This window comes from Gossypium arboreum, chromosome 5 (genome assembly GCF_025698485.1).
Source record: "Gossypium arboreum isolate Shixiya-1 chromosome 5, ASM2569848v2, whole genome shotgun sequence".
In the NCBI taxonomy this organism is placed as follows: domain Eukaryota; kingdom Viridiplantae; phylum Streptophyta; class Magnoliopsida; order Malvales; family Malvaceae; genus Gossypium; species Gossypium arboreum.
The window spans coordinates 34,551,354-34,566,148 of NC_069074.1; the positions used below are offsets into that span (position 1 = coordinate 34,551,354).

General features: G+C 32.7%; 2 protein-coding genes across 11 annotated transcripts; one reads left to right on the forward strand and one right to left on the reverse strand.

The window, feature by feature from the left end:
* The first annotated feature begins 242 nt into the window (after positions 1 to 242).
* Positions 243 to 7,209, forward strand: LOC108453630 (protein BTR1). Of its 10 annotated transcripts, XM_053028333.1 has the most exons (11): positions 243 to 564; positions 735 to 841; positions 1,208 to 1,268; positions 1,479 to 1,538; positions 2,659 to 2,897; positions 2,993 to 3,099; positions 4,498 to 4,691; positions 5,695 to 5,819; positions 6,373 to 6,468; positions 6,547 to 6,608; positions 6,693 to 7,209. In XM_053028333.1, exons 4-11 carry the CDS (start codon positions 1,532 to 1,534, stop codon positions 6,787 to 6,789), a joined length of 927 nt encoding a protein of 308 aa, XP_052884293.1. In that variant the 5' UTR covers positions 243 to 564; positions 735 to 841; positions 1,208 to 1,268; positions 1,479 to 1,531; the 3' UTR covers positions 6,790 to 7,209. The 10 variants fall into 10 exon arrangements, with proteins under 10 accessions (XP_052884293.1, XP_052884289.1, XP_017607346.1 ...); XM_053028329.1 differs by lacking the exons at positions 1,208 to 1,268; positions 1,479 to 1,538 and having other exon boundaries at positions 244 to 573; positions 738 to 841; XM_017751857.2 differs by lacking the exons at positions 1,208 to 1,268; positions 1,479 to 1,538 and having other exon boundaries at positions 245 to 564; positions 738 to 841.
* A 6,139-nt stretch (positions 7,210 to 13,348) lies between these two features.
* Positions 13,349 to 14,427, reverse strand: LOC108452577 (glycine-rich cell wall structural protein 2-like). Its single transcript, XM_017750371.2, has one exon. It carries the CDS (start codon positions 14,188 to 14,190, stop codon positions 13,573 to 13,575), a length of 618 nt encoding a protein of 205 aa, XP_017605860.2. The 5' UTR covers positions 14,191 to 14,427; the 3' UTR covers positions 13,349 to 13,572.
* Positions 14,428 to 14,795: the final 368 nt, after the last annotated feature.

A 14,795-nucleotide genomic window follows, 5' to 3' on the forward strand; every position in this document is an offset into this window, starting at 1 on the left:
AATTATTAAAACAATACACAAATTAAAAATATAATAAAAAGTGATTATATTAAAATTAAAAATAAAATGTAAATATGATTAAAAATAAAAAAATATATATTTAGTAAATAATTCGGGTCGGGTCAGGCCGGGCTAAAATTTTTTTATCCAAGCCCGATTCGTTTTCTAAACAGGCCTCATTTTTTACCTAAAACTATATTTCAGGCTTATATTTTTACTCAAATTCTCTTTTTTTTGAGCGGAGTTTCAGGCTGGCCGGGTAGCTCGGGACATGCACAACTCTAGGATGATCCAACCTTAAATATGGGAAGGAAGGATGATGACAGGTTAGCCGAAATGGGTAGCGTGGTCGCAACCTTGTGGGCCGCCACTTCTCTTCACGTTCACCCATCCTAATTTATTATTTATTTAATTAAAACTCGGACGGGCCACGAACCTAAGCCAGCGAGGCGCGAGCCATGTATAGATAACGAAAAAAAATCAGAACGCTTGAGCTCAGACCGAAGAAGAAGAAGAAAGCTGCGAACTGAAAGAAAAAAAAAACTAAATTAGAAAGCTAATTTGGTAAAAAAAGTATTAATCTCTTTGGTTTTTTTTTTTGTTTAAAATTCTATTAATTTAGAGGAGATCTTGATTAATTTGCTTAAGCTTTGCTGTTTCTTATTTATTTATTTATGTATATAGTGTTGTGGATTGTTTTGTTGTTTTTATTTAGTTCTTGATTTTTGGTTTAGAAGAGGAGACGAGAAGAGAAAAATGGAGTCGACGGAGTCGTCTTATATGTCATCACCAGAGGCTGCGAGGAAGAGATCTCCGCCGCCACCTAAATCGCCGACTTCTGGTAATTTTCTGACCTGATCTTCCTTTTCTCTCCGTTTAAGCTTTCCATTTTGTTTGTTTTCTATTTTTTGAGTTAATGGCTTTAAATTTTGTTATGTGTTTTTTCTTTTTCCTTTTTTCCCCCCCTCTAATGTAAAGATTAGTATGAGAATGGTATTTTTTTTTCTATTTTTATTATAGAATTTGAAACCCTAACCCTAGCATTATGTGCTGACTGAGGAGAAATGTGAATTGGATAGCGAGCGAGAAAAGAATGGGTTTTCAATTTTTAGCTTATTGTTTGAATGCTGCTGAAAGTATTGGAGTAGAAGGATGAGAAATCCTGGAGTTTCGCTGGCATTATCTTTTATCTGCTTTTTTTCTATAGGAACTGTGAAAGCTGAACTGACTATGAGGTCAATGGTGGTATGAGGTGCGAGGAGCTGCAAGTAAGGGTTGTTTCGGTCATTGTTGTTGGTGTTCTTTTTTAAAGTACAATTAAAAGTTAGATGTGAAACCAAAGAAGATATATTGTTTGAATTGTTTGGCTACAGTAGTCAGCTTGTCTAATAGGAATTAATGTGAATACTTTTGGAGAGCATACTATATTGAATTCAGAAATGATAAATCTTATATTGTTGTCGTAATGGATTACTTAGGTGGGAATTGATTTCTTTGACTTTGGGTGCATTTTCATGGACTTTGAAGCGAGATGCTTGGTAAGTGGAAGAAAAGAAAACTACTGGAGTGACATTTCTTTATTGTTACAGATGAAAGCTCAGATTAGGACTCTTGTCGTGCCTGATATTGGACTAGGGGTGTGGTCATCTCTTATTTTCTAGTTCACTAACATCAGTGCATGTTACACACAATTTTTGCTGCTCCCTAGCGCCCTCTGTTTCCTGAATTGTATGCATGATGTACATTACCTGTTTTATGCATTTCTTATTGGTAAGTTTCTGTGCAAAATTCTGTATGCCCTTGTTTTTAAAGGATTAATAGACGAAGTTATTGATGGAAAGGCTATATTAAATGTTTGATTGTTTCTTTTATCTTTGAAGATATCATTAAAGTCATTGATTTGACTTCCTAGATGCTATATTTAGTAAACTAGTCCATCGAATTTATGTAAATATAAAAATATAGAACATCAAGAGCATCTCCTGTTATCTAGAGCTTGAGTTCTATCTTTATTTACCTTAATTTTCTCTGAGTCATATTCTTCAGGTTTATGACTTTCCTTTTACAGTTATCATCTACTTCAGTGATTCTCTCTTGGTTTTTAAATGTAAAATGATGGATGAGATGGATTTAAGTTACTTTGCTTATGCTAATAGGGTTTAGGGTTTTTAGTGACCGGTGTTGCTTGCTATTAACTAATCAAATCTATATCAAAATGTTGATAAGAGTTGCGTGAATATTGAAAATGTAAGTTCTATATTACCTTTCTTAAGATCAGATTTTCTACTTCTTTCATGTGTGAGATAAAATTATTACTATCTGAATTATTATCAGATGGCTTGTCTTAATAAGCAACACTTATTGTGCTGAAGCAACCACTTGTTCTGTATTTAATGCATTTACTTCAATCTTTTTTAATGTTATAAATTACATATTGTGTGATGTCTTCTTTTTTTTTCTTTTCATTCTCAATCCTCTTATTTGTTCTTTGGGCTAAAAAGGAAGGAGATTGCTTTAATGGTTGAAAATTTCATCTTTGCTTCCAAAATTCCTCATTGACTACAAATGCATTATTTTTTATTATTATTTGAAAGAAGACTACATGTGATTAATTATCGTAGAACTAAGTGATGTTTTTTTGCCCATTTCTTCTGTCAGAGAATGCAGAGAAGCCTACATATGTCAGGTTTCTTGTCTCCAATGCTGCGGCTGGTTCAGTAATTGGAAAGGGTGGTTCAACAATTACCGAATTTCAGTCAAAATCAGGAGCTCGAATCCAGTTGTCACGCAATCATGAATTTTTCCCGGGAACATCAGACAGGATCATTATGGTCTCTGGAGCAATTGATGATATACTCAAAGCTGTGGAACTTATCCTTGCAAAATTATTGGATGAGGTTACCTTTTTTTTTATTTATGAATTTTAACTCTATAAATTCTCCATCTTTTTTTCTTTTTTTTTTTTATAATAACTAAGTTTGTTTCTGGTTAGCTTAATATCAAAGATAATGATGATGTTGAACCTAGAACAAAAGTGAGGCTAATTGTTTCCAATAGCTCTTGTGGCAGCATAATTGGGAAAGGAGGGGCTACCATAAAGTAAGAATTCTACTTGGATACTCTGATTATTATAAATGTTTTTGTTGCTATGATTTTGGCAATGCACCTGGATATGACAATTTGCTGACTTAAAATTAAAGGAATTTTTAATAATTTTTAATAGTGTTTTATAAAGAACACATATTTAATCTTCCATTATGCTGTTTATTTGCAGGGATAAACTTCATAAAAAATTTAAACTACTGTTGATTTCTAGTATGTTCAAATAGGTGTGAGTGGTGACTGAACTGCTTATTTTTGGAATTGAATCATGTGTGAGAATGCCCACTTAAAAGTGATACGTGACCAATTGAGTTGGGGATGATTCAACAACTTCACATACAAAGAGAGCTAACTTGGAGAGACTGACATTGAATAGGAGAACTTTTGGCGATAGGAATAAATATTGTAAAGATGATCATAATGATGATTTTGATTCATCTTAGTAAGTTACTTCTAGAATTGTGTTTTCATAACATGCTTATTCTGTAAGTAGATGGGGATGGCTTTAAGAAATGAATTATTTTAGGTATATTTGGCAAAATGTGGTAAGTTGTCAGAGCTTTTATTTCTAGAATACCTGTCTGACCAAGGTTCAATCTTAGACTGTGGACAAGTTTTATGTGGATGACTTGGATCTTATTTCGAGATAACTTTATTTCTAAAAATAGTTGGTGAAGATTAAAAACTTGTTTGGCCTAAAAGTTATTTGTTTGGAGAAGCTCTTTCGGTGATTGCCTTTTGGTTTCATTATAACATCCAAAGATGGGGACTTGAGGTTTTTGAAAACAAAGCTTTCTTACAAAGAGGTCCAGCTGGCAGCAATGTCTGAACTGCATGATATTTACTTTCTTTTTAAATTGAAGTACCATGGGCTTTACTTGAGCTTGTAAATCAACTTAGAATTATGGAAAAGAACTAATCTAATGTTTATATTGTCTTGTTACTTGGGTGTTGAGTGGGCTGAGGACATGTTCCTCGAGATGGATAAGTCTATTAAATATAACTTCCACTTGCAAGAAGAATTAGTGTTAACCTGTGCTTTTATACATTTATTGACCACTTCCACATAAGTGAGCATGATTTGACTCAGATTTTTTTCTGATTCATAAAGTATGACTGGTCCCCAAGTAGATTATGGTTGCTACTTGTGGCTTAAGTCCTCCAAGAAGTTATAATGAATGAAAAGTCCCATATCCTTAACATGCTCCCTGGCTTGTAAGAAAGCTATTTTTTGTGACATAATTTTTTGTGAATGCATTATAGATGGAAGGAGAAACCCTACATTTACTAAAAATGATTGTTTAAAGTAGTCTCATGTTATATGTCTGTGGTCTGTGGTTAGTTACTATTGAAGTATTATTGGTCGCTTCATTGAGTATGTCTGCCTTTTTGTAGGTCATTTATTGAAGGCTCCCAAGCTGGCATTAAGATATCTCCACAGGATAATAATTTTTATGGCTTGAATGATAGGCTAGTAACAGTTACTGGCACTCTAGATGAGCAGTTGCGAGCAATTGATTTGATTCTTTCCAAGCTTTGTGAAGACTCTTATTACTCACAAGCTATGCATGCCCCATTTTCATATGCAGGTGTGTTCTCTTTTTATTTCGCTACCGAGTCTACATTTGCATCAATTGTCTCTGCTTTTATGAACACTATTATTGCCTTTTCATCTCCCACCAGTTTCACTGTTATTTCATAATCCAGATATGCAAACAGTTTTTTATTTACCATTTCATTTTTGGCAAAGAGAAGTTTTTAGCTGTGCTGTGACATTAAACAATTAAAACTAGATGTATTTCCATTCAGCTAACGCAAGCCTGACAGAAGTCATCTATCTCACTAAAGCTTTTCGGCCCTGCTATGAATTTAAACATTAAACTTAGCTGCTGTCATGATCTTTTCTGAACTCTTTTTGCGATAATGGACACATTGCCTTTGTTCGGTAACAATCATTTTTCAGTATTTCTCCTTCACTAAGTCCACCTCTGACATAAATTTTCCATCTCATTTATTGTAACTCTATTTTGCCTTTCATATGTATTCTCTGGAAAAAAAAGTTTTTTTCTCTTTTTTAAACTCTCGAGGTGGATAGGCTAAATGTGTCCCAGAACTCATATTTTTTCCACTGGACCTGAGTCATTTAGTATGATCATGGAAACCTAAAAGCCAAGGGGCATAATGAAAACAACAAATTGGAAGGTGTTGCACCTATGTAATTTATCCTTACTGCAAAGTACTTGCAGATTTCTCATGATGGTGCTCAAATGATTGGGAAGTAAGCATAGTCTTTAATAAATGTGGCCAAAATTCATGAGATATAAGGGAAGAAGTTCCTTTATGTGTTTAAATTCCAGAAGATGACTTGTTTGGGAGTTTGTTTGCTTTTTTAGGATGTGGTAACAAATTTCATTGTCAAGTAGTCTGATTCTTAACAGTCATTTTTCTTTCTAATTTATGATGAGAGTAGTCCATGATGTGCAACTGTTATTTTTCTTGGTATTATGTCCTTTGTAGAGTTCTTACTAAACACTGCTAGTAAGATTTAATTAATTTGGTCCTAGTAAGATTTCTTGTAACTTGAAATTTTAGGTATTTTCTTCTCTGGTTTTCATGGTATTCCATATGCATATATGCTTCCTTCTGTTGCTACAGCGACTTACAATTCAATGAGCTATGCACCAAATGGGGCTGGAGTGAAGTTTCCGAATCACAAGGTTCATCTCTTTCTATGTGTTTTCTCTATTCTGCCTGGTGACTGATGCTATTTTACTTTGTTCGCTGTTAAGGGAAACTATATTTATTTGTTATATTTTACTTTGGTATCTACATGGAGGATGATCACATTCTCCTTTCATTTGTTTTTTGTAAGACTCAAACAATATTATTTAACTCATTTCTGCCAATTATACCTTACTTATAGATTTGTTGTATAGAAGTACTATGTTACTGAAACTTGGGTATGAATGTCAGACACTGGTTTGTTCAATTTTTTTCTAATATTTTCTATGTATTTGGAGGGTCCTTAGGGGGTGTCGTGCCCATACCTTACTTATGTCCGAATGCATCAGATGTGGATGCTTTGAGCTAAATGAAGAATAGGAGCAATATAGTATTAGTATTTCTTGTGTCATTTCAATTTTTAATTCCCTAAACCCTATTATTATTTTGCAAGTGATGACTTGCATTCTGAAATAGACTCATGCTATATGCATATATTGTAGTTCAATCGATCTTGCTTGACAGAAATCTTTTGATATGTCTATACAGGAGGATCATAGCAACTCTATCACGATTGGTGTTTCTGATGAGCATATAGGACTGGTTCTTGGTCGTGGTGGAAGGAATATCATGGAAATCAGTCAGGTTTATAAATGAGAAATAGATATCATTTAGTTCCATAATTTTTGCTTATGTTCTGAATTGAGCACTTTGTCATTGCAGGTAAGCGGTGCCAGGATAAAAATATCGGATAGGGGTGATTTCATGTCTGGAACAAATGACAGGTATAACAATCCCAATTTTATCAATCCACTATTAGGCGTCGAGTTCCTAGCTAATTCCTTTTTTCCCTTTAACTTGTGTGACAGGAAAGTCACAATCATGGGATCACAGAGAGCAATTCATCAAGCAGAGTCCATGATACTGCAGAAGGTAGCAAACGTCAGTGAGAGGGTGATGGATTAGTTTTCCGGTTATCAATAGATTCAAAACCATTCTTGTGAGTTTTTTCATGGAGTGGCTTATGACTTCTTCACATAGTTCAACTCAAAACATATCTACATTCATTGGCATCAATGAGTTAATTGAGAAAGCTATAAGTGCATGAAGATAGCAGCAAGAAGGGCAAATTTTTATTCAGTACAGCTTTTGTTAGGTATTCTTCGGAACAGATAGACTAATTTTATTGATTTAAAAAAAAAAAAAAAAAAGGAAACAGATTTTAGAATAGGCTATCATTTGCATAACTGAATACAAATTAGCATAATTTTCATTTGGTTATATAATTGTAACGGCTAGCTGTTGTTTACTTTTATTGAATATTTGAACTATACATCTTGAGAGGATACTCTTCTTGACATTGAATTTATGCAGCATTTCAAAACACATCCTCTGGTTTAGCTTGATTTTAATGATGCTTTAGACAACCAATTTTTAGGTTATAGGGTTTAAAATGTATTAAAGGTTAATATTTTAATAATATTTCTAAATTAAATGGAAAGGACTCAAGTTAGGGTTTTAATATTCATAGGTTATAGTTTTTCAGAAAATATTTAAATTTAAGTGTCAGGAAGAAACTTTAGATCAGGAAAAGAAAGATTTACAACTTATAATTTTTATTTCAATGAATTTGAAGAAGTAGATGCAGATATTAATTGTTGAATACTCAATTCTTTGAATCTTTATTACTTATGTGATTTAACTGATTTGGATATTTAAACCTGTTACTTGACTTCGTTTTCCTTTTTATGAGTAATAGATTTAAATATTACAGAGTTGTTTGAATTGGATTGCATCAATCGGTTAAATTGATTGGATTGAAGTATCGGTCTAAAGAGTAATTTTGAACTGTTTAGATTAAAAATTGGTATGAATTGATTGAACTAGTGGTAGAATTAGAATTTTTTTTAATTTTTAATTTTTTTTAATCGGTCCAATTGAACTGGTCGAATTAATAAATCAATGACTTGGCTAATTCAATTACCGATCCGATCTAAAAACATATTATTGAATGGGAATATATTTTGGAAAAAAAAATGTAGAATTCAGAATAGATGAAGTGGTTATGTTTAAAAATTACAAATGTTGAACTTATTGGATTAAATTGACTGACCGAGTAGCTCGATTGAGAAAATGGAACAAATTGGGATGTTGAGGACAGGACAGAGAAACTTATCATTGGTTCATGTTAGGGACCCGAATCTATTAAAACTTACCAAGAATTCTAATTCCTGGTATTAATATATAATAACTTTATTACTTAAATTATGACTACCTGGGTTTTACATAAAATCTGAATGATAGAAATACATTTTAGAATAAGTAGTTGTATCTTGATAAACAAAAAAAAAAGAAATGGAAAGCAATAAGAATATTCCTAGTGTTTTCCAGAATATGAGGACCCTCTAGCTTAGTTGCCTAGAAACAAATTTGGAAGTATAAGGGAATCGATAGCTAAATAAATTATGTAACGATGACCAATTCTCATCTCTCATCTTTTATTATTTCCACTTCTCATACGTTTTAAAGTTTTTCATATTCAGATCTACGTTATAATATTATTTTAATTTTTTACTTAATATAGAATTTTCAACAAAAAAATATTAAATGAAATAAGTAGATGGGTAGTCACTTATAACTTAATGTAAAATATTAAGTTCATTTTATTTTATTAAATAATTGAAATAAATTATTTTTAAATGAAATATTTAAATTATTATTTTATTTTTTTATACAAAATCATTTCAATTGAGATAAATTATTATATTAATAAGATTAAAATTAAGAAATAAATATTTTAATAATTAATATTTATTTTAATCAAATACATAATTATATTTTGTACCTATATTTACTAATTTTCTAGATGATTTTTAATATAAATTTAACGAATTCAACACTTAAAATTTTAATTTATCAAACATACCCTAAATAAAGCAAAATGATAAATTTTTCCTTATTTGGATACATATTTTAATTAAGGAACGGAAAAAAAGATAGGGAACCCCTCACTTCCCTTTATTTTCCTTTATTTTTTTAATACCTCAATTCAGGGGAAAAGAAACTTAAAACAATTTGAATTACGTAAAAAATCAATTCTGTCCTTCAAAAATTTTATTATTAACAATTTCTTTTTAAAATAAAAAAATCTCTTTTTTGGTAAATAAATAGAGATTAATTATAGAAATAAAGCAATTACAGTACAAATTGAGTCCCCATCAATCCAAATTTGCTCAATAATTTCTTTAGGAATTTCCTTGAACCTAATAGACCCATACGGATTCTTTGCATTGCACCAGCCAATATGTGAGCTGTAGCATTAGCTTCTCCTGCTCCCTTTTGTAAAAGCACTTGCCAGTTTCTACTACAAAGTTTATTTATTCTAATTACTAAATTCCTATTCGACTTACCACGCCAATTGTTTGAGATTGCTGAAAGGGCTTGGGCACAATCCGTTTTAACAATGATATTATCCTATTTAACATCCCAAGCCAAAACAAAAGCATCATAAATCACCCAAAGTTTTGCCTGCTCAACACTACATCTACCAATATTCCTATACACACCTCCAAGCCATATTCCCATAATATCTCTCGCCACAACAGCAGCAGAAGCAAATTCCAAATTCGGAGATCTTGCCATTCAATTTAATGACTCCCAAGGGAGGAGGAACCCAAAGATTACGATGGCTAAGATTTCTAGAAGAACCAATAGATGAAGCATGACGATGCTTAATAAAATTCGCCCAACTCCATGAGGAGATAAGAATATTCTTTAAATCAACATCCACCTCTTGGAAAATCCACATATTTCTCTGTTTCCACATATTCCAACAGATTATACCAAACAGAAACTACCACTCAACCTCAATATAGACTAGATCAAACTCATTCCTTAGATTTAAAGAAATCAATCCAAATAGCGTTGTTAAGTGTGATCCCTATTTCAGTCAAATTTGAGAAATAATCTTCTTATTAAACTCTGTTTATTTGTTTCAATCAAACTCTGATTAGTCTAGATTATTTTATTATTATTTGACATATGAATTTAGCCTATAAATAGACTCTTTTTTAACCTTAGAAAATACACTCATTAGAGATTAGAACTCATAACACATTTAGAGAATTTTGTGTTTATGTTTTGAGAGTTCTTTGTTTTTAGGTTTTTGGGGTTTAGTTTTTATCTCTATCTTTTTTACTCTTTGTTCTTTTACAATTATAGTAAAATTATCTTTGCCCGTGGTTTTTTATCCTCTTTGGAGGGGTTTTTTCACGTTAAATTTGTGTGTTCAAATTTTTAATTTCTTCCACTATTTTTACTTGTTCGTTGCTTAATCAAGTCGATCCCCAATAAGTGGTATCAGAGCTAGTTCAATTTTTGTAGATCAGCCCGTTCAAAGATAGCAGCAACAAGGTTTGAAATTGAGAAGTTCGATGATGTCACAAATTTCAATCTGTGGCAAGTTCGGATGATGGCAATTCTAGTTTAAACCGGCTTGAAAAAGTTTGTTACTGGGAAAAAGCTTGAGAATCTAAATCAAACAGAATGGGAAAAGTTTAATGAAAAAGTCTTGTCTGCAATCTAGTTGTGCCTAGCAAATACGATATTACAGGAGGTATTAATGGAGAAGACCTCATCCGCCTTGTGAAAAAAGTTAAAAACTCTTTATACGACTAAATCTCTAGATAACCGTTTAGTGTTGAAACAACGCCTATTTGTGTTTCGCATGAATGAATGTGAGCTTCTTAGAGATCACATCAATCAATTCATTACTCTTTTAAATGATTTAAAGAACTTTGAGGTTCAGATTGCAGATGAAGATCAAGCTATGCTATTATTGTGCTTTTTACCCCCTTCATACAAGTCTTTCAAGGAGACTTTGGTTTATGGCAAAGACAAACTTTCGTTCGAAGATGTGAAGGGTCATTTGTTAAATAGAGACAAACTCGACAATGAGTTTGGTTCGGATAGCAAGGCAGATAGACAAGCTTCCATTTTGGTAGCATCAAAGAAGCGAGACAAAAGGTGTTATTATTGTAAGAAGTTAGGTCACGTCAAAGCAGATTGTTATAAATTGCAAAATAAAAAGATTGCTGAAAGTAACGGGGAAGATATAGCTGGTCCTAATTTGGCTGGGAAAAGCAGTGATGATTTCTTGTTAGTGTTCACGAGCGAAAGCTCCAAGCTTAAGTCTAAATAGATCTTAGATTCAGGATGCTCTTTCCACATGTGTCCCAATAGAGAATGGTTCTCCACATAAAGTTCAGTTGAAGGTGGAGTTGTGCGCAGGGGAAACGGTTCATCCAGTAAGATAATTGGTATTGGTACTGTTAAAATTAGTATGCACGATGGGACGATTAAGACACTTTCAAATGTCAAGTATGTACCTGATTTAGGAAAGAATCTCATCTCCTTGAGCATTTTAGACTTGAAAGGATGCAAAATCAACATTGAGTCAAGCGATATTAAAGTATCTCGTGGAGCTCTCGTTTTGTTAAAAGGTAAAAGAACCAGCAATCTTTATATTCTGGAAGGTTTTACAATGACCGATGAAATCGAACGTCTCTTGTCCGTTATGGAATCGAAGTCAACTCGTTTAGAGTGGAGGCAATTTGGTCATAGGAGGGAAAAAGGGATGACCGCTTCGTTGAAGAGAGGTTCTCTTTTGGATGTAGGTTTTAAAAAGTTAGGGCACTGTGTTCGTGAAAATTAGACCCGAGTTAGTTTTGATTTGGTAGTGTACAAGTCTAGAGCTAGAAGTATTTCAATTTCCAAGCACAAATTCGACACAGTTAATTTCCTGCATAGTTCAAGATAGGCCCGTGGCGGGCTTTGGCAAAGATGGCGTTGTGGAAATATGAGTCAATGTGGAGATTTGTTAAGTATGACTCTTATTTCAGTCAAATCTGAGAAATAATCTTCTTGTTAAACTCTGTTTATTTGTTTCAATTAAACTCTAATTAGCCTAAATTATTTTATTATTATTTGACCTATGAATTTAGCCTATAAATAGGCTCTTTTACAACCTTAAAAAATGCACTCATTAGTGATTAGAACTCATAACATAGAGAATTTTGTGTTTACGTTTTGAGGGTTCTTTGTTTTTAAGTTTTCAGGGTTTAGTTTTATTCTCCATCTTTTATACTCTTCGTTATTTTTCTATTATAGTAAATTTATCTTTGCTCGTGGTTTTTTATCCTCTTTTGAGGGGTTCCGCTATTTTTACTTGTTCGTTGCTTAATCGAGTCAATCCCCTACAAGTGGGATGGAAAAAAATTACATAGAACATCTATTAGGGATAAGTTGATACCACAATGCACGAGCCTTAAAACGGTCTTGAAAAACATGGATGATAGATTCTTTAGAATTACCACAAAGTAAGCAAAAAAGATTACCTACCATACCTTTTCTGAATCTTTTGGCATTCGTTAGCAAACATTCCTTGGAAACCAACCAGAGGAATTGTCTAATTCGTTGAGGCCCCTCAAAGGACTAAGCCGATTTCCATTTATTGTCTACCGGTTTCAAACTGTTTTGCATCAAGTGATTATAAGTTGATTTGACAATAAATCCGCCATTAGTAGACCAGTTGGAAATCAATTCATCTTGCCCAATAAAAGGATTCGGAGGCAGGATACCTGCAGTAAAAGGAATCGCATTCCCATCTACCATGCAATGCCAAAAATTCCAATCCCAACTACCGCCAGCTAACATAACCTCACAGAAGGTAGTATCCATGTTAATGAGATCCATATTATGGCAAAAGTTAAAAAGAGGACCAATTTCCGGAACCCAATGATCCGTCCATACCTTGATTAGTCTACCATCACCAACTGACCAAGTAAAACTCCGACGCAAGAGAGGCCACACCTTCGGAAGGTGCCTCCAAACAAAGGAGCATAAATCTCTCAAGATGTCCACTGGACAAATTTCTTTAACTTTATATTTAGTACGGAGAAGCTGAACCTATAACGCTTGCTGGTTAAAGAGAAAATTGATTAGAATATTTGCATCAAAGGATGTATTTAATCTTTTTAGATGATTAGATATTTATTTATTAAATTTACATTTAAAATTTTAATAATTTAATCCTTAGAATATTTGTATCTTTCTACAATATTTAATTTAATTTTGTTATTAATTATTTATATAAAAGATAAATTTGGAAATTTTATGTAAAATAAATAATTTCTTTTCCTTTCCACAACTTATCCAAATAAAAATATTAATTTTTCCCTTTATTTCTTTTATAATTTTAATTATCTAAAAATAATTAAATATGCAAATGATTTCTCAATTCTTTCATTTATTTCCCAATTCTTTAGTAATAATTAAAACTCTTATTAACACCAATTTACCACGAACTCAAAACCATAATACCCTTCTCAATTATATAAAAATTAATTTATTACCCAAGAAATACAAATTCAAAATATAAATAATTTATTTTATTTGAATATTCCCAATTTTTTTTGAATTCCTTTTATTATAAGTAATAATTATATAAAATACCGAAGAAGAGAAATGGAATTAAGTACCAAGTATTATTCATTGTAATTACCGATGGTACAATAATGCATGACAATATGAAACATAGTATCTAAAATGCTTTACTAAAGACTTAGAAGTTTTACAATATATATATATATATATATTTATATATGCATGCCCCTCATGCAAATCCATGCAAATACTAACACAATTCTATACATCTCTATACCTAAATAAAATATTCACCCATTCATTAGTTTATGGTGAATAATCATCATCTCCCCCACCACTACCGTATCCTGAACCATACCCAGACCCACTTCCATACCCTGAACCATGTCCATAACCATTGTCACCGCCACCACCACCTCCTCCTCCACCACCACCACCTCCACCTCCACCTCCACCTCTACCTCTACCGCCACCGCTTCCGTATCCAGATCCGCTTCCGTATCCATAACCTGAGCCATGTCCACCTCCACTACCTCCACCTCCGCCACCTCCTCCTCCTCTACCTCCGCCTCCACCACCTCCTACACCATTCCCATACCCAGACCCGTATCCGGACCCATATCCAGACCCATACCCTTGGCCTGAACTAGAGCCACCTCCACCTCCTCCTCCTTCACCACCACCACCACCTCCTCCTCTACCATAACCTCCTGAACCGTATCCGGAACCCCTTCCAGAACCATACCCTGAACCATATCCAGAACCTGACCCCAAACCATTAGCACCACCTCCACCTCCACCACTTCCTCCTCCTCCTCCACCACCACCTCCTTTTCCTACACTCCTAAATGACCTAGCAGCAAAGGCCAAGTCCACTAGTAATAAAACCAAAAACGCAGCACCAATAACCTTAGAGCTGCCCATTATTTTGAAGCTCAAGAAAAAAAATAAAAAGAAAAGAAGCTCAATGCAACACTCAATACCACTCTCAGAATACAAGAAAAATGAACAAGCCTGCTTTTGATTGAGCAAAAGATTAAGGCCAAGCTCCTCTATTTATAGGCATTGCCAAAAAATAAAAATAAAACTAAAAAAAAGGTTAAATAACTAATCTGAGTATCCCAAAAAGCCAGCTGAAATTCTAGTGTTGAGCTGATGATAGCAAAGATACGACAATTTTCATGTTTGGTTTGATGTATTTATCGTCCGTAAATCATGTTATTTTTATATAATATTTTATTTATGAAATTTATATATTCGTATTTTTGTTTTCTTCCAACTATAAAATATTATATTTTTTATTAATATATATTTGTAGGGCGTTTTATTTTTTATATCTTTTATATATAAAAAAATAACACCTAATATAATTTGAATTTGAGACATTTCATTTGTTTATTATATCAACTTATTTAATATATATATTTATTATAGAAATAAATTTTAAAATTATACACCAACTTTGATTTGATGTAATTATATACATGAAATTTTAATTGTGATTTAAATGTATACATAATACTTAAATT